The sequence below is a fragment of the Manacus vitellinus genome, unplaced genomic scaffold (assembly GCF_001715985.3).
Source record: "Manacus vitellinus isolate BGI_N305 unplaced genomic scaffold, ASM171598v3 scaffold_35_pilon, whole genome shotgun sequence".
Lineage (NCBI taxonomy): Eukaryota > Metazoa > Chordata > Aves > Passeriformes > Pipridae > Manacus > Manacus vitellinus.
The window spans coordinates 546,419-571,543 of record NW_021940498.1 but is presented as its reverse complement, the minus strand read 5'-3'; the positions used below and the strand labels follow the sequence as shown (position 1 = coordinate 571,543).

The window sequence follows — 25,125 nt, the reverse complement described above, 5'->3', positions numbered from 1 at the left end:
GCCTTTTGCTGCAGAAGCTGCAGTTCATAGTCCCAAAATGCTTATTGTTTCATCGCTTTGCAGTCAAAAGCATCCCCTGTTTTGCTTTGTGCACTGAGACCTTGTCTAGAATTCCCTCTTTTTTTTATTTCATAGAGTTTTAAATTTTTGGTAGATAAATCATCTAATGAAAGATAGAAGCCTAAGCAGTTTGAAGGCTAGAGGAACACAAAGCTTTCACCACGCACTCAAGTGGAGTCCAGGCTTTTTATTGCTATGAGTGACTCACACTGGGGTCTCTCTTTGCTCAGTTGTAGCTGGCAGGAGAATTTATCCAGAAATTTTACTTCCATATTTAAACAGTTTCACAACAGTGGTTGTGGCAAAGCTGTGACCTGAGGTCAAGCCTTAATTTTCAGACAAGGAAAACCCCAGGACCTTTTTCTGCGTGCCCCACTCAGTGTGCACGCCTGACTGCTGGAACTTAAATGCTGGTGGAGTGTCAGCTCTTCTCAGACAGCTTTAATTCATGTTTATGTGCAATGTGAATAATGACTCAGGCAGAAACGCTGTAACTTGCTATCTGAGAATCTGAAAGGAACAGGTTTTAAAACTGCCCCTCTGTTCTTGACTGTGTGATCACTACTGTGAAATAGCAGAGTACAGGCAACCAGCTTAGTTTAAATCTTTGTTGTAGAATTGTAGAATTGTTTAGATTGGAAAAGACCCCTAAGATCCTAGAGTCCAACTGTTAACCCAGCACTGCCAAGTTCACCACCAAACCATGACCCTGAGTGCCATATCTACATGTCTTTTAAATACCTCCAGTGGCTCCACCATTCCCCTGGGCAGCCTGATCCCCCACACTGCTCAATGGCCATTGACTCACCTCTCTGGTACACATATGGAACACTTTTTTGTGTCCTTACTTTTAATCAAGTGAGTGAGATGTACAGAATTGCGTAGATCCATCCCTATTTCACTGCATTCACAAAAATCCAATCAATTCGCTCCAGTGTGGGAGCAGAGTTAGGTCAAAAATGTGTACTTTTGAGATTACCACCCCAGGTCTGTTGCATTTTTCAAAAAGCAAACACGTATTTCATAAAGCCTGAGGAATACATAATTTGGTCAACTTAATATTGTGGAAGCATCATCAGTAATCTTCTCCTTCCCATCTGTGATTCTGAACTCTGCACCTTTACTTTGATATTTCGTGCTCTCCAATCCATTAACATTTCGGGTATGTAGTAGGGGCCAAAGCTTCTCCAAGCACAAGGAATTCAGCAAGATTACAGGATTGGCTTTTACAATGTAGAGTTTAAAAAGATTCACTGAAATCTGAGGTGCTACATATACCTGTGGGGGTTTTTAATTAGTGAAGATAAAGTAAAGCTACTCTGTATTTTTAGGAAGGATGGCTGGATTACCATTTTTTTCAAGAAGGATGAGATAGCTGTCAAACTGGTACGAATTTATAAATTTTCACCAGTGTTCAAAAACTAAGACTATAATTTTTTAAGATCACAATTACAATATAAGTTACTGTAAAGCTAATTTCCTATACAGCATTATGTATCAACATGAGACAAGATTAGTGTAGAAATGCTTTCTGAAAAAATTAGTGGGTTTAAGGATTGGAGTAATTACCCTTGTGGATTTTGGGATACAATTGTTCTGTAGTACCCAATCCTGTTTTATTTGAAAATATTTTACTTCTCTGATTAGATATTGGTTCTATTTATTATTTCAAAATTTTATGAATATTTTGTTTTCTCTGGGGACTTCCCATGCATTTTATCAGCTGAATAAATGAAGTAATTCACAAACCAAATGCCTCTTGCTCTCGATGGCTTTAAGGGACCTTGTCATTCCCTGTAGCCTTTTCTCAGGCCCAGCTGTGTGGCTCTGAAATCACTTGGCTGGTAATTAGGTATTTATCAGATTGTTTCTGAAAAGGGATGAGACAGTTATCTGACACAATTATCTTTGAAAATTGAATCCCTCTTTTCTGGTGCTGCTGAGGACATTCAAAGATACTGTGAATGTTTAAAGCTAAATGCCTTTGAAAAACCCTTGCTTTTTTAGATCAGGTATAACAGTGGAGCGAAAATGCAAAGGAATTTTTTTTAACCTTTCAGACACCCGTTTTTCTTTCTATCAAATGCTGTTTCTTTTTCAAAGTGACTCTATTGGGAAGTACTTTTGACAACAACCGCTTTACTTCTTTAAATGTCCACTATTTAATAGTGTTTGAACACTGACAGTATTTCTTACAAATCAAGAAATTATTAATTACATCAAGGCATTACTAATTTTTTTTTTTCCTGTTAAAAAAGTAATGAGTAGCTAGTTCTAGAAAAGCAATTTGGAAACGTGGTATTTCATACTGAGAATTCTGCAACAGATATAGTACCCATTTTTTTCCAAAATACTCTCTTGAAAGTCTTGGTAGTTGAGAGTTTTTGATTTAATATACCAAGTGACAAAAAGAGATAATGCATCAGTAATATAAGACATGAGAAGGTTTTTTGCTTTATTAAGAGTATTCCTTGGTTGTATTTTTAAAAAAACACAAACCCTTTAACATTTGGCCAGGGCTTAAAATTTGTCTATTGGAAAACCTAGGACATATTCCACTGTTACTGAATTTTTCATATATTTGGATTATTTTGAAAAGGTAGCATTTCTTTTAGCAAGTTCAAACATCCTTAAGGGAACCCTTTTAAGTTTAAATTAAAGGTACTTAATTCTTGTATCACTTAAGTGCAAAAGGAGTTTGTAGAACTGAAAGGTGGAAGCATCTGATATAAGAGGAGTAGAATACCTGTTTCTTCCTGACATTCACAAGTGGGAGACTTGTGACTTGAGAAGATGCCAGACTTGAAAAGCAGTGAGAAAATTGTTTCATATCATACATGTTGCATTCTTCTGAGTAGATATAAACTAGTATGTGATATTTATCAGTCTTTTAATTTGGGTTCAGAATCATGTTGAAGTTTTATTTCCTGGTTGTTGAATCACAGTCAGAAAAGGAAAAATCTGACTAAAGCAAGGCAAAGCATGTAAAAGATAGCAACCTCATAGATAATCCATAAATTTTGTTATAGTTTTTAATCTCATGACTATATGCAATTTCTCTGCACATACCCTGCCTCAGTTAGTGATCCAACTATTAACCAAGAATTCTTGACTTTTTTCTTTCCTCTCCCTGCTTTATACCTGTTTTTGTGTATGGTACCACATCCAAATCCCTCTCTGAGTTCCATCCATTTTCCCTTATGGTTTTCTGTAGTGCTGTTACTAAAGGATTTGCTTTCCATTTGTTTTGTTCCGTTATTAAGAGATGGTGCCTCATTACGCAAAAAAAGGAGACCCAGGTTGATTACAGTGAATAGAATTTTGAAAAATATGAAACTGAATTTAAAAAAAAAAAAGCCCCAAACAAATGTTTCAAAAGTATGTTATTTTGCAGTTCCGTGGAGTGAGTCAGCTGAAGCTTCTGCTGATGGTAGTTCTGTTCCTTTGACAGGCTTTTTTAATTAGAGAGAAATTCTGTGTTCTATGAGCATGAATTATGCCAGGCTGCCTGACTGCATTTGGGAAGAACAACCCAAAGTGTTGCTTTTCTCTAGGTGTGAAGCACAAGTAAATTTTATTAGATTAGAGGAATCTTTAAAGCTACATCCTCTCACACAGGCTCCTGTGTGTGTGTGCACACAGACTATCCTGCACTGTAAAGCTTTTGGCTAAGACCTTAAGGCCTTTTCCCTCTCACTCTCTTGAATAGCTTATTAGAGTGATGATACAAATGTCTTCACTTCTCCATTCTCTTCCCACAGCTTTTAGCTATATCAGCAGTTTCAGCAAAAAAAGGCTAATTAACAGAATGAAATCACCTTCTGGATTTGAGGAAAGTTTTGTCCAATGAATTCACTGGTGACTGTTACCAATTACCTTTTGGCCTCTCATTGCTCCCCTGAGAGTCACTGAATATAAAATAGAGAACCAAATCTGCAGTACTGCGGGTCTGTGCAAAATAATAGTTTGCGAGTTAGAATTGATTTTTGCATTCCAGGGGAATAATCAGCCTGAACACAACAAGCACAGTGATGACAGGCAATGGCTTACAATACTGCACAGCATATTTAAGTGTTTGTCTGGCTGCATGTTCTGTTTCCCTGTGGGATCATAAGGTTATTCCCCAAAAAATGTCATCACAAACCCTCTCAATCCTCGGTCAACCTCATTTACATTTTTTTACTATGAATCGAGGACTTTTTACAGCATAAATGATTATTTTAGTAATTATACTTTTTTTTCCTATCATTTTTTTAAGCCCTAAAAGACATGCTGAGCATATTATCTCCCTGCCCCAGGATCATGTAATGCTGCCAGCTTTTCTAGTCACCCTGCACTACAGCTTCTGAGCATTTTATGACTAGTTTTCAGTGACAGGGGAGCCTTCCCTTATTCTGTGCTAGACACTTTATGTTATATTTCCCAAAACAGACTATGGATTTCTGATTTTGGTGCTGTGATCCCCAAGCAAGGAAGTGGGATAATCACAGCTGAGGCAGGGAGGAGATCATGTAGTTCAATGTCCTGCTCAGAGCAGGGTCAACCAGGGCAGGTTGCCTGGGATTGTGCTTTGTCAGGTTTTGCATATAAAGGATGGAGTCTCCAGATTTTTCTGGGCTACCTATTCCACTGTCCATTCACCCTCACAGTAGAAAAGTTTTTTTCTTATTTTTAAGTGGAATTTTCTGTGTTTCAATTTCTGCTTTTAGTCCTGCCAATGGGCACCACTGCCAAAAGCTTGGCTCTCTCTTTTTTATTCCATTGCAGCAGGTATTTATCTACATGAATCAGATTCCCCTTAGACTTCTCTTCCGTTGGCTGAACAGTCCCAACCTCTCCTCAAATGACAGATGCTCCTACCCATTCATCATTTTTGTGCCCCTCTGCTGAATTTTCTCCCCTGTCAGTCCTGTACTGGAAAACTCAGTGCTGGACCTGGCACTCCAGGTGTGGCCTCACCACTGCTGAGGAGAGAGAGAGGAAGGAATCTCTCTGTCCATCTGCTATCAGTGCTCTTCCCAGAATAGCCCAGGATGCCTTTGGCAAGGACATGTTGTTACTCAACATTTTGCCCAGCAGAAGCTCTGAGTCCCTCTTGACAGAGCTGCTTTCCAGCCAGTTGGTCTCTAGTGTGTGCTTGTGCCTCAGATTATTCCTCACCACATGCAAGATTTGGGATTTACCTTTGTTAAACTGCATGAGCTTGTCCAACCTGCAGAGGTCCCTCTGGATAGTGGTGCAACCATCTGGTGGATCAGTGATTCCACCCAGTTTTATATCATCTGCAAACTTGCTGAGGGTGTACTTGCCTTACTGTCCGGGTAACTGGTAAAGGTGTCAAGCCAGTAGAAACCCCTGGGGTGTAACACAAGGGACTGATCTCTAGCTAGACTTTGTGATGCTGATAACAATCCTTTAAACCTGACAGTTCAGCCAGTTTTCAGTCCACCTCACTCTCTGCTGTTCTAGCTTGTACTTCATCAGCTTCTTTATGAGACTCTAATGGAAGAAAGCATCAAAGACCTTCTTACAGTCAAGATGAGCAACATCCACTGGTCTCCCTTTACCTACCAAGCCAGTCATCTCATCACAGAAAGCTTTCAGGTTGGTTAAACGTGGTTTCCTTTTTATAAAACCATGTTGACTACTCCTGATCACCTTCTTGTCTTTCCATGAGTATGGAAATGGTCTCCAGAACAGGTTCATCCATCACCTTCTCAGGGATTGAAATGATGCTCTTCCCTGGATCCTTCATCCTCAAGATAGGGGCAACACTTGTTTTATTCCAGTTCTTGGGAACTTCTCCTGATCCTCACAACTTTTCAAAGCTAATCAGGGAGTCACTTTGCAGAGATGTTGGCCAGCTCCCTCAGCTCTCATGGGTGCATCCTGTCAGGTTCCAGGGACTGGTGTGTGTGGTGGTTTAAGTGCTTCCTAACCTGATCAGCCTCCATTGAGAAAAAGTCTTTAGCATTAGTTCAGACTTCTCTGGTTCCAGAGGCCTGGGATTCCTGAAGGCTGATCTTTCCAACACAAGCTGAGATAAAAGAAGGCATCAAATACATCAGCCTTTTTCATGTCCTTTGTCTTCAGGTCCAGCACCTCATTTTCTCTGGTCTTCTTTTTGGTGCTTATGTACTTGCAGAAGTTTGTCTTGCTGCCCTTCACAGACCTTGTCAGACTGACCTCCAGGTGGGTTTTGCTTTTCCCTAACCCCAGCCCTGCCTGCTCAGACAGTGCCTCTATTGCTCCTGACAGAGCAGGCAGCAAATACACAGAGCAGTAAGTGCTGGGTAACCTAATTTGAGTCCTTGACAGAGACCAGCAGTCTGGGGGTCAGGCAGGGGCAGGAGCCTGCAGAGCACTGTCAATTTGCTCGAGTGGCCCCAATTTCTGCCTGAAGAATAAGGCAAAATCTCCCTGCAGCATTTTCTTCTTTCTAGTCCTTTGTGTTTAGTCTTTGCACTGAGCTGATTTTTACTTAGTGCTGTTTAATAACGAATGGATACCAAATCACCTTTCCTGCTGCAGGGGAGCCACGGTGTGAATGGCAGTGGTGGTAGGGGGAACATGGTACATAGACAGACTGGAGAATCTAGACACTTGGGGAATCTCCTAGGATTGATTGCTTGGGAAGTTTGTGATTCTATTCTGATGGTGTAGAGTGATAACCATCAACCCCTTAAAAGAAAGAGCCCTATCTGACCTGTTCTTTTGTTTTTTCTTTTGAGTCACATACTTGTATATGTATATTTCTGATAAAAAAAAAATTACTTTTTAGGTACCTGAAGAATATGTTTAAAGAACCAGACACAGATAATACAATTCATAGTACAATTTGTTTTTCATTCTATTTACACCTCTTAACACTCCACTTCATGCTCCATACCTTGCATTGCACATTCATTGCATTGTAAATGTGTTGCTCCCTTACACAGAAATCATGTTCTGTTGCTTACTGCCTCACTTATGTACTCCCGAGGAAAGCTTCTTTGTTCAAGTTGTCCATTAATCAAGATGAACCTCAGTTTGTATGGTCAGACATGAAGGAAATGTTAGAGATAAGCAGAACTTCTGGTAGGGAGATTGTTTATTGAGACCAAGGCTGGTGGGAGAAAAAACTGGTTTTTTTGCCATGAGTTTGACTCCTCACACTGAGCTTTCACCTGCAGGCAGCATAGTGGAGGGTGTTTAAGGTTTAGGCTACAGTTTATGTCACATAGCACATTTTGTGAGGCTTACAATGCTGTTTGGGTTTCTGCTGCAGTCTTCAAGCACAAGGAGATGAGTATGGATGCACCTTTTTTATTTGACTTGCACTAGGTGAACTATTCCTATGGTACTGCTTAGGCTGTAAATACACCATACAGAAATCAAGTCAGTTAAAATCTGGGTTAGACTGTCTTACATATAAGTTTGTCACCTGCCAGCTTGGAAATGTAAGCTGAGCACATTCAATGCATTATTCTTCTTATTATTAAGAATTATTTTACTCTTGGGTTTCTCACCACATTAAAAGAAAATGCAAACCTCAGCTTAAAGTAAGTAAAGCGTAAATCTTGCATCATAATTATTAAAACTGACCTAACAGTTGGTGTTAAAAAAGCAACTGTCTGGGAATACTAAAAGATTAAATAAGGTGAGCTTCATGAATGTCTGCTAAAACATTCTGTCACTGAAAAGATTACAGTCCAGATCCATAGATGTACTATACTGATAACTACTCTGTTTAAATAGATTTATAATTTTTAAGCTGCTTTGATCTTAGTAGAATTGATTTACTTTATAACAGAAGAGGAGCTAGCCAGACTTCTTTTCCCCTAGTTCATCAAACCCCTGTCATTTTTTGCTCCTAAATGGAAACTGTTGAGACAATGTATGGCAGTGCTTCCTTCCCATCCTCCTGGAACTCCAAATAAATTTAGTTTAACAAAGACTGGATGTTTAAAATAGTAGAGGGAAGTTCTTAATTTCAGTGAAATTAATGCATAGGAGGAGTAAGTTCAGAAGTAGTGTCAATCTAAAGAGATGACCAGATAACTGGCTGTCCTGCTAGTAGACAGAAGGACTGAAAGGATGGAAAGCATAGGAAGGCCCATCCACTATCAATAGGCCTAACAAAGCTTTTAAAAACTCTGCTTTCCAAATTAGTTAACATTGCTTCAAAAGGAACATTTTCTTTTTTTTTTTTTCTCTTTTCAGTGAAATTTTGCCAGTTCATTCCAAAATGGCCTTTGGGTACATGGCAAATAAAAATTCTGTCTACTCTTTTAGCTAAACAATCTTTTTTAGCATAATGTTTATCAAAGTGCATAGATATTGTAAAAGGAAGTTATTTTTCCAAGTTATAAACTTAATTACCTGACTTTTGTGTCCTTTTTTTCTACTCAATGCACTGTCAAAATCTAGTCTTAGGAAGCTGGTTACTGTTTCTAAGAGAAACATCAATAATTATCAAATTCAAAAAGAAAAAGAGATGAAAATAAAACCAGCACTGGTTTTGGTCTTGTCTCAGTGTCTTTGCTTTTGCACTGGCTGTAGTAATAAATAGCACTATACTTTAAAAGTGGAAGAAAATAATTGATTAGACCCTTTCCCTTCATTTACCATAGTGCTTCTTTCCCCTCTGGGTTTGTGCAGTTTAATTTCCCATTGATTCTTTAATGATTATAATGTCATAGAGAAGGCAGTGTTTGTCTTCATTGTGCACTCTGGATAACATGCCAGACCTGAACCTTTCCTTGCTCGTTCTGGTGTAGGTCTGTGGTCATTTGACTTGGAGTTAAGTGAGGTCTCAGGCCAGCTGAAGAGTGTATGGTGAGTGCATCCTTCTTCTGTCACTGGCAACATCTAATTAGTGCCAGTCCTTATGCTGCAATATTAGTTTTGTAGGTCAGACACTGAAAGAATAATTGCAGAGAAGGGCCAAACACAAACCATGGGCTCAGTTATTGTAATCAAAAAAGGTAAAGCTCATGACACTGGAGAAATTTGTATATGAATAGAAGTTCTAAATGCGTGGGGCAGGTATTTCACAGGCTTTTAGCATGTACTAAGGGAAAGGATGTTTTGAATTCCCAGCCCAATCCCTTTGGTTGTGATAGATTTCTGTGGGTGTCCTCCATTGCAATGTGGTACCAGAATTGTGGTGCAGTGGCAGTAGGTGATGATAAGGAAGATTTTGTTTCTCTTTTGTTGATCTCCACTTCTGTCTGAAAACCATTTTCCATTCTGATGACATCTCTTTCTGCTTTATCTTTCCTGTGATCAGTGCTACTCTTTCAGAAGCACTATACCCCAAATATAGAGGATTAACATCCTATGGATTATTGTTTTCAAGGCATATCTACAGGAATTGTTTTTAAATTGTAGATTGAAAAGATTTGTTTTCATATTAAAATTATCTGGCTTAATTAAAACCATCTTCACTGAAATTTTCTGTAAGAATAATACTTTTAATAACACTGGAATAATTTCAGGTTTTAGAATTATTATATTTCAAACATAAGCCACAAGCAGAATTAGAGGGCAGAAAAGGTTTTAACAAAACCACCAAGCAGTCATGATCTGAGCTCCACAGGGAGCTTTATCACATACAAAGAGATTAAAAAGAAGTCATAGTCTACTGATTACGTAAATGGAAGAGAGAGGCATGGAAAGACAAAATGTTGGATTCATGCCTGGGATGCCTTCACAGAGAGCGTGAGTGTCATAAAGTATGTTGCTGGAATTCAACTCTCCCTTGCAACTTTATGATTGGGGTGCATTACCCTTGGCTAAAGAGCAAAATTTATTTCTGATTTAAATAGAGTTGGATGGCACAAAAAAAGATAAAAATTAAAACTCTCCACACGCACACACACACACACACACACAACCCCCCTGTTTTTTTCGAGGCTCAACTCCATCCCTTCATCCTCAACTCTTCTACCTCTGCTCCCCTACCTTTCACTGGAGTGCTGCAGTGGTGCAGGGGGATGGGGAATGGGAGGTTGTGGTTGGTCCATAACAGCTCCTCTATGTCTCTCCTCCTTCCTCCTTCCCTGCTCCCCATGGGTTGCAATCCTTCAGGATAAATCTGCTCCTCTCTGGGCTGTGGTGTGGACACCTGCTCCAGTGTGGTACTCTCCACGGGATGCAGGATATCCTTTTTTGGCACCTGGAGCAACTCTTATCCCTCCTCTTTCTTTTATCTCAGTGTTCCTTCTCCTCCTATTGTAGCGACAAAGTTAAACCTTAAGTAAAAATGTTATTTTTTTGTCATATTTTGGTTTTTTGTTTAGTGAAGCCAAATCAAAGGGCTGCCTCCTCAGCTTGGCATTAGAAACAATATTCAATCTTGTATTTGCAGCAGAAAGCAAAGATGAAGAAACCATGGGAGTGTGAAGCCAAAGTAGTAAATAGTTTTATTACATGTTTATAAATGTTGTATTACTGTACAGAGAAAGAGACTGATCTCCCAAAGGCCTGAGCTTGCAAATCCTCATTTCATTCTTGGAGTCACATCATGAATAGTTTGGAGCAGCGTGTAACACCTTGGCCATTAATTGCCATTAACTTTGCCATTAAGAGCTGTCAAGCTTTTTGCAACACAAGAGCAACCACACAAGTGATGGGGGAAATTAAAAGCATGGGAGTGGGAGGAACTTGGGGGTTTTGTGTGCAGTACAGATGAAATGAGAAAAAAAAAAGAATATTTTGTGGGATTCAGGTAAGAGTAGAAGGAAACGGAGTATTGTAATTTCAGGTTGTTAAGATAATAGAAGCACAGGTATAACACAAGAAGCAAATATAAAATGCAGCACGTGTAGGGGATTGAATCTATTCATATTTAACTTATTTATGCAGTTTTGAACATTTGAAAGTGTCATGTGACACTGAATGCAAGACACAAGTCTTCTATCTGTACTTATTAAATATGTATTAGGTTTACATCTGAAAACTCTCTGTCTCAGCAGATTGAACAAGTGACTAGTGGCACTACAGTTTTCTTCACTGTTCTGATTCTGTCTGCTGGCATTTAGTAATATAGGAGTCAGAATCCAAACTGGTTATCTCTGAGTATATGTTCTTAACTGCAAGAGGAAAAAGTACAAGGAGAGAGAATCTAAGAAGTGCAGTTGTAATGTTATTAAGGTCTGATATAGTTACTTATTGCTGGAGTAGAGTTTGATCTGTCAGCAAGCATCCCATAGTTTCCAGTTGTTGATTAGGGTCAGGCAGTTGTGCACATCTCATAACTTGACAGGCACTTAGAATAGCATCTCTTTTGTCCCCAGGATCTTGATATGAACCCCAAATCCCATGCAATACATGGAACATTACATTCACATGCACTTTGGGTTGTAATGAGATAAAGACCCTCTAAAAAAAAAAACAACCAAAAAACCACTCTGACCACCTCCCCCCAAATAAACTACCCAAAACAAAACAATACATGTGATTTACAGATCATGTGTATTAATTGGATTGTCTAAAAAAGGTCTTGTTGTTTTTAGAAACCCACAATCACCTAAAATACACCATATGTTTCTTAAAAACCTGTAAAGGAAAGGCATTTTGAACAGGCTGCTGTGCTGTGAACAAGGTCTGAGGAACAGGGAGGCTGTGGGGTCTCCCTCTCTGGATGCATTCAAAACCCACCTGGATGTATTCCTGTGTCACCTGCTCCAGGTGACCCTGCCTTTCCAGTGGGGTTGGACTAGATGATCTCCAGAGGTCCCTTCCAACCCTAACAATTCTGTGACTCTGTGATCTCTGGCAAAGTCCATACTGAGTATTAATGTAGCTGAAGTGTGACAAAAAAACCAGCATGAGCAGAGATAACTTTTCAGCACTGGTGGAGTCACGAATGCGTGTTAACCTGCACGTGTGGTGGTCAGAAAAATGAGTTTAAAAGTCATATTTTGATTAAAAGTGTTTTGTTTTTTGATAATTTTTTTTTGATTCACAATATTGTCTTCATAAGATTTCATTTTCCTGTCAGTTAGATGTACGTTTTTGGCCTTTAAGAACACAGAAACTCATCAGAAAGTTGTCTTAACTATTAAAGTTATTAATGGGTAAAATTATCCCTAATACTTTATTCAGCAAAACATCATGTCATAAGGAGACTGGAAGAAAGTTTTAACCCTGCTTTCATAGTAAAACTGAATAGCATTAAAGTGTTTTCAGCTTATGCAAGGGTTTAATTATTTCCTTGCACTGAGATGAATTAAATGTGCACTTAATTATCTTGCTGAAGTGAAGCAATTTCTTTAGTAGCTTAACCAAACAACATACAGCACTTTAAAATACACATGTGCACTATGGGGCTCCTCATGTCTCCCTTTAAAACATCTTTTTTGGGGTTGTCTACTCTGCAAGGATAGTTAATATTCTGGTTGTGGTTTACAACTGCTTGAGTGCTTGATAATTTAACGTTTCAATAGCTAAAACTGTATTGAAACCAGCATACTTCATAGAGTTACACTGGGCAAAAATATTTGGAAGTACCTTAAATTCATCATTAATTCCTCTGTTCTTATTTCCATTGTGTGTTGCAGGTGACATTTACGTTAGCGCTGCCGAGCTGGTGTAATGCGAGGAAGGACACATCATGAAATGGAAACATTATCCTTTTTTGGTCATAGTAGCTGTACTCAGCCTTTCCAGATGCCATCAGTTACTGGGCCAGCTCATTCCAGGTAGGTACCTCTTGTTTAAACATAAGTGTTCATGTTTCTATGAGTCATGATGTGTGCAGGAGTATACCTGAAGTTCTCTCTTGGTGTGTTAATGTGTGTGTGTGTGTGTAGCTGAGAAATTTATGAGCAAATCTACATATGTAACACACAGGATTTAATAATTCAACTGTATTGTTTATGCTACAGTCAGTTACTTTATTGATTGCAAAGGAAATTATAGAAAAGGAGTAGCATGAAAATATAAGTATGAAAAGGTTAAGGTGACTATTAAAGTATTCCTTTGATTAGCATTTTTGGTGGAGTGAAGATAGTGCAGGAACAGACCTGAACATCAAAGGGAATTGGAAATCTATAGAGAACCTTCCTGAAGAAGGAGCAAAATAGCAGCAACTGTGAAATGCTGAAATGAAGTGTTTGGTGAGGCCCTAGACACCAGGTATTGTCCTGGTGCCTGTGTGTGGCAATTGTTACTGGTGCAGAGAGGAGTTGCAGGTGTGCATAAAAATGGCAAGATACTATCCAGCTTTATAGAGAAGGTGGTGGTAAAATAGGTAGCCTGTATTGCTTCATCAAACTTGTTAAAGTAACACACAGGAAACAAAATGTGTTTTGTAGTATTGTTTATTGGTTTTGGGTTTTTTTAAGAATAAATCTGTAAAAAATTCAATATTTGTAAAGAAAAATCCAAACAACCTTTGATCCATGCTGCTAATGATCTACAACCTTTCAGGAAAACACAATAACTACAGAGGGAAAACAAAAGCTACATGATGTTTTTTTGTGGTTGATTTTTTCTACTTTGAATAATAATGCAGAAGATTTCACTGGCTGACTTTCTGAGTTGAATATGTTGTGCATACAGAATTTTGTGGCTATGCAATTCTTCTCCATATATCTCTGGACAACTAACTCAGATATAGACTACTGAATGAAAAGAGAAAGGAAAAGGTTTTCCTCAAGGATTTGTTCACCTGTAATGAATGGTGGTTCACAGAAAATAAATTAAGGAAATGAATTGTTATTTTTTTTTTCCCCTGGCTTTGCTGTTTTCAAATGCAAAAAGACTCCAGAATAAAGGAAGATGTAAGTTAAAATTATCATTTTAAAAGTTTGACCTCAGACTTCAAACATAATCTCAAAGCAATTTACCTGTCACAAAGACATCTACTGCTCATTTTAAAAGGAACGCCTGCAGATCCAAATGTATTTGCATGATAGCTACCTCCATCCACTTGCGTTGGTTTCAATTTAGTCCTGGTTTTGTAGTCTCCACTAAAAAGACTGTTTGCATTGTATTACTTTTTCCATCAAATTAGTTTCAGAATAAAATCACAGGTGGCATTTTGATTTTTTTTTTTTGTTCCTGCTTTGTAATTTTCATCACAGACCTCAGACTTGAACCAAGAGATTACTGTACTTGGCCAGACATCAGCATGCTCAGCCTTGCTGGCAGGGTGCCAGGAGTGTGATTATCACAAAAGATCAAATAAAGCAGGATTATTTTTTTTCCTTTAAGCAGTTCATCCCATTCATTTTGCTCTTTTCCTGTCTGTTCCTTACAAAGGCACATCTCCTCTTTTTTTTTTTTTTTCAATGCACAGAAAGAGCAAAATACCTGTGCAAAATCTCAAACTTTTCCCTTAATTTAATGGGGAAAAAAGAAATAATGATTCTTTAGAATTCTGCTGTAACCATAAAAAATATCAATAGAGCAATAGGTAACAGCTTTTCCTGAGGATTGTTAAAAGCATTAAGCAACTAGAATGTCTGTCATCATAGTACCACTAAACTGTGTTATTTTATTTCAATAAAAAACGTGCTTTTAAAATAACAAATTAATGGAATTATTTTTAGATTATGTTATCAGAAACCTTTAAAAAAAAATGAAATTTTATGGTTTCAAACTCTCCATTTCCATCTTACCTAAAAATTGAAAATTGTTCCAGCTTACTGATGACACAGCTTGTCATGTGAAATTAAAGCTATCAGAAATGTGTTAAAGCTTCCCCTTGGAACTGGAATACTCAGCTTTTGGTAAAATGTGATGAATTTTAATGGTGGCCCCATAACTTTGAAACATTTGTTGTAGTTTTTGCTGGATCTTTTCATATATTCTTGTCAAGTCTCACTCATTTGCATATGGGGTCCACAGGGAAGTACTGTCTCCCCCCTTTATTAAAATCACGGCTGAGCCTTTCATCTCATGTCATTACATCTTACCTCTAATTCACATATAAAATACACTCACAATTCCACTATGACTGTCTCCTGAGGCATAAAGTATCTCTGCCTTGGCACATCTTTATTTAATCAGGGATTGAACATTATCTGGGAAAGATGTGATTTTTTTTTTTTCTCCTTCTTTCCAGTTGCTCTGCATATTTAAAAGCTGAAAAACTTGATAGCTGATTTTAAAGTGCACTGATCTAAGAAAACATGGCATTAACTAATGCCATATCATGTTTAGATGCATATGTCAAGGTCTGTGTTTTCAGTTAAGTCATTAAAATGCTTTAAAGTTACCAGTTTGAAAAAAAAACCAAAAAAAACCCAACCAACCAAACAAACAAAAAAACCCCAACAAAACACCAAAAAAACCCAAACAAAACAAAAAAACCCATAAGTTTAACCTACACCAAAAGATTTTAATAACTTAAACTAATTTTTTTTGTGTCTCTTTAACATCAATAGAAGTGACTTCAAGCTTTCAAATTTGTGGTCTATTAATAAAGACAAAAGAGCAATCCTCATGGATTTGGCTGGGTTTGGGATCAGGTCCTTTAGCAGTGAGTATTGTGGAAGTGCCCTCCATCTGAACTGGAACAGATGCCACATATGTGGGATCTTGTCAATCCTTGAGCTTCACAGAGATATCTGGACAAAGAAAGTCTTGTAAAAACATGGAATGGCAAATCTTGAATGCTCATGGTAGATCATTAATAGGCTTTAATTAGATTGTTAGAATTAATAGATTAATAGGATTCTCTGTAGATCTGTGAGAGAGGAGGATGAGGAGAAAGCCATTTCTAAACCCAGATTTTGGAGAAATTTTGATAGGAGCTTCTAAACCCATGTTCTCCACAAGTACCATGCACTGTTTCTCCAGGAAATATGTTTCCTTTAAGAGATGCAGATATGTAACAAAGCATAAGATATATAAAACATACATCATGAAAGATAAATTTGGAAAATGTGTGTCAGTATTGTAAGTTAAAAAAAAAAAAAATAAAAAACTGACCCTCTCTGGTAAGCTTACTGAAATCCTGAAGAGAAGCAGTCCAGGATTTAACTTCTTCTGGGGCAGAAAATAATGTTTTAAATTTTCTTTTCCCTAATACTTCTTGGCTTATTAATGAAATACTACAGGAAATAAGTTCACTCTCCTAACTCGTTTGCCTTTTTTCAACAAGAGACAATTATTCATAGTGAAACTTCCATAAATTCAGATTGTCTTTCTTTCATTGCCTCTAAGATGCTATGGTATAAGATATCCTTTTGGAATCTTGAAAGTCTTACATTAGAGCTGTTGTCAAGTTAATCATAATTCAGTAACATAAGTAACTGAATTTTTTGTTATCATCTTTTTGGGTTTTTTTAAATCACTGTTAACTTTTCAGTACTCAAAACTTTGTGATCTGGCTAATGAAAACAAGAGTTGTAGTTTTGAGCTACTTATCACATTGTTGACTTTGTTCTCTGAATATGATACTTGAGATTTATATACGTGATTGATACATTTTGACAAAAAATTCTGTATTCCTCTAGTTTCCCTGCAACTTGTGAAGGTACCTTGAATAAATGGTTCCTAGCCCTGGAAGATCTTAATTTGCTGCTTCATAGAGAAAAATCAGGGTCTTATCATGTGTATTCAGGCATTCTCCTGCACTTTTTAAGTGCCTGAATGGATTTTCAGTCAAATATTCAAAATAATTCTGTCAATGATCTGAGCAAGGCACTGAAAAATTCAGATAAAGAATTTAGCTGGTTTTGTGGTTATGCAACTCTTTTTCTGAGAATAATGTTTAAAGAAAAAGAAATGTTCAGGCAAACCCAACCAACCCATATTTTATCTATTAGCCATCTTTTGGCACAGATCCAGAGGCAAAGAGAATTGGATGCTTAAATTTCATATAAGCCCCTGATCATGAAGATGTAAAGTGAGAGTGAAGGCTTATTGAGCTAAAAAAATTAAGTGACCAGTGGTCTCTTGACACTTTTCAAGGGGTGGGGGATATGAATTTAAATTCCTCCAATTGGAAGGTAGTTGAGGATGGTTTTCATCCTTTCTGAGGAAGTGATCTGACAGCTAAGCTCATGTTTATGACAGGCATGGCAAGGGGTTTTTAGTTATAACTTTGTATTACTTAAAAGTAAAACAATGTTTTTAATTATTATATGATGAGCCAGTAAACCTTTCAGAGCCTGGTTTGTAGGTCACAGGGGAAATAAGGCAAAGGGCAGAAGCCAGAAAAACCCCCAAAACTTACATAAAACTGTACCTTCTCAGATATAGAGCTATAAATCCCAGAGTAATGTTTACTCTGAAGAAGGAAGGACATGATTTAAGAGAGTTACATTTTTAAACATAGGTCCTCAAATTCCATGCAAATTCCACTTATTCTTTCCTTGACTCTGAGGCCAAATGAAGATAACTTTTATCTATTTTTTGATTAAAGACATATGTATAAATACAAGAGTGGAAGTGTGTAGCTCTGATGTAGGAACACTCACAGAATTATGGAAAAAATTAGGTTAGAAGGCACATGGAAATCATTTAGTCTGCACTGGATGCACTATTCCATGTGCAGACTTGTGAATGACAACTAGAGGGAACCAATCACCCCTCGACCTGCTGTTTGTGCTCTCACTAGAGCATCCCAGTATTTTGGTATCCTTCCCTAGGTCAAGGGTACACTGCCAGCTCAAATTCAGCTTAACAACCATGGCCATAGATTCATCTTGTGTCATTAACTTTCCATTATATAAGTTCTACTGTAGAAAACAGAATCTTGGAGGATCTGCTCTATTGACAGACTGTAGTGGCAAGAAATACCTTGTTTTGGTGCATGTTCTCTGGTAATTTTGTTTTCACAGGCTTTATGAAGTGTCACTCTCAGCCATAAATTACATTTTTGTGATCCTAATTTAATATAACAGTGACAAATGCATCTGTAGCTGATGTGCAGCAAGGGATGATGATTTAATGTATTGTTTCCAGTTGTAAGTGCCACCAAGTTTGTAGACTGTGGTAGTCAAGGTCAAATTCAGAGAGAGTAGACAGACAGTTTTAGGCCTTGCTGGGGTCAAGGAACATGTGGAAAAATGTGCTTCTGTCATGCACATCCAATTAACTTGAAAGAGACAGAAACAATTGTCAATTCAGACCTGGAAAAAAAAAAAAAAAGAAAAAATATAGACCAAACCAAACACCACTCCCGTTTTGACTGGATCCCTCCAAAGAAGGGACTCTGTTTAGATGGAGTAAATAAAATGAAAATTGAGAAATAGAAAAATTGGCATGTGTGCTCTTGTAAAAGACTGTGCTTGTGTTCATGTTTATGTCTGGCTCTTCCTTCTCTTCTATCCCAGCAATGTGCATAGGCCATACTGAAACCTCTTATAGAGAGGAAGCAGCACCAACTAAGATCATCTAATTTGACCACTGCTCTTTTTGTATACGTGTGTATATGCATTTGTAAGTGTGCATAATGACATACAGTTATCAGTTAGTAAGTCATCTTGCCTCATGGACCATTCAGCTGTCTTTGAAATGCAGACCAATATGTCATCCTTGCAAAATATTTTTAAAATATCCTATATCCTAATATTCATGAACCAGATCACATTATGTTATGATACAATGCATTTGTTATCAAGGAAACATTACTATGTTGCTATGGTATAATATTACCATGCCTAATTTCCATTATGACTGTACAAACGAGATTACTTAATAACACAAGAGATAATAATTTCTGTTAGAAGAAAATGGAAAGTGTGTAGTAAATCTCATATAATGTTTTCAGTTAATATACCTCCATAATGATCATGTAATTTTTTTAGTCACCCATGCCTGCTGGTAGAAGTAAAAGTAAATAGCTATTTTTTTATTCATTTAGGATATTGTGACCAAATTTTAAATATTTTCTGAGTCAATCAGATATATGCCAGCTGATTTTTTACAGTTTTGTCGTTTACCCATCTTTGTGAATTTGATTGGCATCAATACATTTTTCAAAGTACTCAGATTGTTCACGTTTGTGAGCTTTATGGTATGACCTTAGGCTTTCCCTGTTGGATGGTGGGTTTGGTTTTTTGTTTTGGTGGTTTTTTGAGTGGTTTGCTTGTTTGTTTATTTTTAATTGTTTTGAGGTTTTTTTTGTGATTGTTTTTTTTTTTCCAACTCCTCTCCTAGCTTGAGGTTTGTAATTGCTATTAGTAAAAATGTTGTGCCTGAAAAGAGGACATATATTAAAAGGGGGGAAAAAAAAATCCCAGCACGTGCCTTGCCTTCCAGAGATTGTCACTGTGTCCACTGAGGTCTTAATAAATAAAAAGATTGCCAGCTGTACTTCAATTCACAGCTTCTTTATTAGCCTTTAAAAAGAAATAAATAAAGCATGACGCTTTATTTAATTGTCTGAATAGACGGAGACGAACCAAGAGGCACAGTCAGCTGCAAGACACTTAATGAAGAAATCCCCATTTTTAATCTAGCTGCAGAAGACACAACTCTTGTGCTTTGATGATCTGGCCTTTGTGATGAACCTGGCTGGAAAACCACATGTGCTGCACCGTCTTCCTAATTAAGTCATCAAAATGCACTGGAGCAAACGGAGTGACTCGCGTAGACCAGTATGAGTAATTTTAGTTCCTCTATTGCTTGGTTAATAGAAAGTGGCACTGTTCTAGATTATGACTGATAGAGGTGAGGTGCTACAGCTGCTGTCATTGTGCTTGTAGGTAGGTGCCTTTATAAGCTGTTTCTGTGCGTGTGTATGAAGGAACAGCTTTCTTTGTTTTTCTTTCTTTTCTCTTTTTGAGGATGTAATTTCAGAGGCGTTTCATCCGTATTTTCTTTTTCCTCAAGAAAGCCAGTGCTTGTGATTTTCTTTAAAATATTACAGGTATTCTATTTGATTTGGATGCACTGACAGAGCATCCACCAGAACTGATCTCGAAAGTAAGGATTTAGGAAGGCTGCCCACTAAAACAAATTTGAAGATAAACAAGACAAAATTTCAATCAGAATCACGATGATACGAAAAAGTTTGAGCCTATGTTACGAGGGTGTTATCAGTTTTTCTGATACAGACTTGACTGGCCACAGCTAAAGAATTTGTAAATGTGCAGACCAGCTTCTGAAGTTTTTATTGGTAAAATTGTTCGTAAATACTCATTCCTTGCTTCATGAATAGTTTTACTTGAAGCTCTTATCTTCTTGGAGACAAAAGTATGCCAGCTATGGAAATGTTATAATCAGGTCTTGAGTGTCCATCGTATGCATTATAAACTTAGATGGCAAAACTTTCCTAGTTTACATGGCTCTGTGACACTCCCAAGTTGATAACAGGGTTGCTATCACATTTGCACACTGTAATCTAAAAATAATACATTTACCTAAATTCTTCTATAAAGGTTATGCTTCATGGGTTTATGAAGACACTGACATAAATGCTCCGTATATATTTGGAGATAATATAAATAGAATTCTCCCCAGAAGTTATTCTGCCTATCTTAAAATTAATAAGAATAAATGGGTTTTTTACATAATTCATCAGTTATCCTGAGAATAATCTTCAGTTACAAAAGTAGAGCACAAAATGACAATCTCTGTTGAATCTAATATTTATTTAGATGATCAATCTGCTAGAGCTTCAAAGCAATTTAATGTCTTTAACATCAATTATAAAACTAATTTCAGTCATATCAGTGAAAGAATGTAACAATTTACAAGGGTATTTTCACTTATGACTACTCAAGGGGTTACAGTAGACATATCTACACTTGCTAATTTATTTTCAGTACTGTGAAATAGAGTGTCTAGAGATGCTTTATTAGATATTTTAATAAGTGTTGAACATATTTGCACAATTTCTGCCCTGACAAAGGGTGATTTATATGCACCTCTGTCTGCCTATGCAGAAAAATATTCTTTTTTTTTCAGTCTACCATCTTATTTTTGCATAAACTAAACAGGAAATTACTCCCTTTTGGCTGATCTGAATTTAAATCAAAGTGGAATTTGTGAAAGCAAACAAGTCTTGTTTTAAGCTTATTTCTCAACCTTAACTGTTGAGTTAAATTGACGGTAACCTTATTCTAAGTATTTATACTGTATTGATGATGATGTTATCAGTACTGTACTGTGTAAATAATTAGTTGCTGCATCTTCTTCATTCCAACCATTTTTATGGCATTTCATAAATGTTTACAAAAATACTTTACCCTAAAAGTAGAGGTTTAAAAATCATCATATTTTTTTGATCCAGAAAGAAGCTTGTGTGTAGCCTATATTCAGAGGAGTTGATATTTTATATTCAATATATCCACACTATAAGGCTGCAGGTACTGTGAGTTTCAATGAGTTTCTATTTTTGTTGATACTTCTTAAATATTTTTCCTACATTAATTTTTGTATGCTAATGGTCAAAATAACATGTCAAATATTCTATGTATGCTACTACTAAAGCAGTGAATTCTCCTTCCTCTGTAGCATGAAAACAAAGGAACACCTATTCTTTACAAATGTGTTTTGCTCTAGACATTGTTACAGGCTACCAGGAAGATAAAAGAACCCTTAAAAGTGCTATGAAGCACATCTGGTTAGCCATTTGCTGTTAAGTTTCTATGTTTAGACATTTCTTTAATTACATTTTGGGTGTGTTTATTTGTTTGTTTGGGTTTTTTTTTTCCCCTCTCCCCAGCATTACCCTAAGGGAAAAATTTAATGATGTTATTTAGAACTTGTTTTTTAAATCAGATCACAAATTACTGAGGTTTTAAGCCTACTTCATTTTGACACAGAGCTGAGACGACCACCAAGGTCACACTTTTAATATATGAAAATAAAAAGGCAGTTAATGGTACACAACAAAAGGATGCTAGATTGTTGTTTCTTTTTTTTTTTTTTCTTCCTTTCTCTCTCCTGTCTTTACAAAATGAATCAGTCGTGCCCTTCAGGATTATATTCACTGACAGTACTCCCTACTCACAGTAAGATTAAACAATTTCCAGTTCTCTTTATATCCATCTGGCACTTAAAAATAGAGGTGAAAATTAAAGGTACTTTTCAAGTATAATACCATTTCAGAAAACGCACTTTGTTATATCCAGTAATGCTCAACTAAGATCATGGCACTGACCTAGCACAGAATTGATCTGTTGCAATTTTTGAAAGTACTTAATATGTAAGTGCTTCTTTGAATGCATGTTACCTACGATGTCTAGGACAGGTTAATACTTGAAATTTGATAGACACTTATACCTCTTTGTTTGTTTTACCTGTAACACCTTAACGTGCTTTTTGAAGGCTGGTGTTGCCCGTGACCACTTCTAGTCCTCAGTTTCCACCATCTCTTTTTACCGTGTCTCTTAAGCACATCTTTACTTATGAATGGCAGCTGATTAGCTGGATTTTATCCGGCTATTAAATCAGGACTGAGCATTGTGCAAATTCAGAATTGGAGTAGGCAGCCTGTGGGTGTTCACAACTGCATCTTCCACTGAGGAAGATTGGGAAAAAGTTTACAGATGTTTAAGTAAGAGCTGAATCACCTCTTGCTTGCATATGTTCATTTGTCTGTTTAATCTGGTCTCTCCTAACTTCTACACAGATTCATTATTTTCTATTCCCGTTGATTTACTTCCTATTTTTTACAATTTCATTTACTTTTATCTGTTGTTTAAACATGTCAGAATTTTAGCCTTCAGTTTACAGTTTGTTTACAATTTACAATCTGAAATGGCTGTGATTTGCTTTACTGCAGACTTCAGGTTTATTTCAGCCACCTTTGCACAAATAAGCTAATGTGGTTTTAAATTTCAGCACTTTGGTGGCCTGTTTCTGAAATAGAACTTGTGGAGGGTTTCTGGTTTGAAGTTGGAGCTGTTGCAGGAGTAAATGCTTCTTAGACATTACCTTTGTTTTAGCACTTGGGTTGAAGAAGGTAGTTTGGATTGGTCTCATAATTTAATCGTGGCAACTTGATATACAGATCACAACTGCTGTGTGAATTTAATTATTTAGTTTAAAATGTTCAAAATGTACAGACAATTCTGAATCTGAACTAAAATGCATGAAACTTAGGAATGGGAAGAGGACGGTGATTACAGACTACCTGGTTTATTTTCCATCCCTTTAAAGCTTTCTTTTTTTTTTTTTTTATTTTATTTCAAAATTTCTCTGTCCTTGAAAGGGCTTGCTAAATGGCGAGGTCAAAATGTTAACTTAGGTTTAGCTCTTTCCAGCATTCAGACAGCTTACCCAAATTGAACTCCCTGCTGTCATGGCTAGATTACTTCTGGGACCTGAGCTAGCTTATTTAAAGCTAGCCTGGCACCTTGACTTTACATTGCAGTCTCTGTTCTTTCACTGTCTTTATTTCATAGTGCTGCTTTTCTTGTGCGCCTTTATGGTGTTTTATCCTATTGTAGACGTTTTCGAAGTTATAATATAGCTCGTAAGTGAAATGGCTTCTAATTCCTGATTTATTCCTCCCCCCCCCGAAATATTCCATTATCAAGGGATTTTGTCTCCCATGGTTTTTGAAAGGCTGTGGAGGGGGTTTTTTTAGACATTTTAAGAATAAGTTGTGTGTGCTTTAGCAGGAAAGTCTGAATCATCTAGTATTTCAAAAGAACATAGCACAGTGAGAAAAAGAATGGTCTGAGGTCAGTGGTATCTTATGAAGGTATTTAGTCAGTGTCAAGTCTGGCTTTGAGCTCTGGTTCGAAATATTTAACCTTTCTATTACTGCAGAAATTCCAATCAATCTATGTTACAGTCACCTTGTGAGAAATAATAGAAATCCCTTGATCAGCGTTTGCAGAACAATCTGTTTTGCTAATTCGGAAAGACTGACAGAGCAGCGACACTAGAAATAAACCAACTAGTCAATACAATACTAAAAGCATGTATGATATATATGGCTACAGTAATAATATGTTAAAATTCATACAAGTATATTTTTCCACAATTTTTCAATCTGAAGGAAGAGGAAAACTGCCGCATTCTAGGCTGGTTGTGGAAAATCCCTATTCTGATAGTTGATGTCGTAAGCATTCATGTAAATAATAAAACATAAGCAACATTTTAATACTACAGCGACAAAGTAACAAATTCCATTAACAGACCACAGGACAATGGCAGTCACCATTAAAATTTATTAGTGAATTGACTTCTGTGAAAGCGAAGAGTGATGTGACTCATCTTTGTTTCAAGACTTTGTCTTGCTTCTTATTTTAATCTTTACTATGTTTTCAGTCTCATAAATGTACATCATGTTTCATTCCCAGCTGTAAAAGACTTGTTTACAGCATTTTCACTGCAGAATTCTTCATTCCTACCTCTTGTATATTCTTTATGATTGCTTTATCTCACATTTGTCTACAGAAAGATTTATTTTTATTTTTTTAGCCCGTTCATGTAAGTAAAATATGGAGGAGTAGTGTCACATTTTTACACTTCTGCAATTATCTTTTAATTTCTTTTTTTTTTTTCTGTTCAGTTTAGTTCCATCCATACAGCAAAGTTCTCCATCACTTGGAAAGTTTACTTCAGTCTTCAGTTGTGATAAGGCAATGAACTTGATCACATGATTAATAGTTCCAATTAGTAGGACCTACCACTTGACTATCTTAATCATTTGCATGGCAATTTTCCATGTTTCCAGGTGAACCCAAATTCATATGTTTGTTTAGTGTAGGAGAAAAGTGCTTCAGGGTTGTTATTTTTTCAATAAAAGGTCAGATAAAAGGATTCTCTTGACCTTATTAGTAAATGCTTGACATTTTGGAGCAAGAACTTAAAATTGGCAATGTGGCTTACTTGACATCTTTTTGTCAGTTCTTAGAAAAGATAATTCAAACCTGCTCCAGTTGTGTATGCCCAGGAAATCTCATATTCAGCAGCTGATGTTGTATTTGATATATTGATGGAATTTGAAATAAGTCTTTCAGTGTTCTTAGATTGGGAAGTATTGGCAAGACTTTCTCTGTGATCATTGTTGCTGAAGGATAGGAGTTGGACTTACCTAAAGTGATCAGGAAGATTACCCAATCTTTTGGGTTCTTAGGGTGATGCCAAAAAAATTTCCAAGAGGAAACTGCTGAATGGAAGAGCCAGTCTGGTGAAAATGATGTGGGAAAAGTCAGAGGA

General features: G+C 36.8%; 1 protein-coding gene across 1 annotated transcript in view; it reads left to right on the top strand.

Annotated features, from left to right (window-relative positions):
• ROBO1 (roundabout guidance receptor 1) overlaps nt 1-25,125 on the top strand; it is a gene marked incomplete at its 3' end in the record, with an annotated part of 647,376 nt that overhangs the window by 77,337 nt on the left and 544,914 nt on the right. The window contains exon 2 of the mRNA XM_029961508.1: nt 12,606-12,746. Coding sequence (XP_029817368.1) covers nt 12,659-12,746 — 88 coding nt within the window. The remainder of the gene's footprint in view (nt 1-12,605; nt 12,747-25,125) is intronic.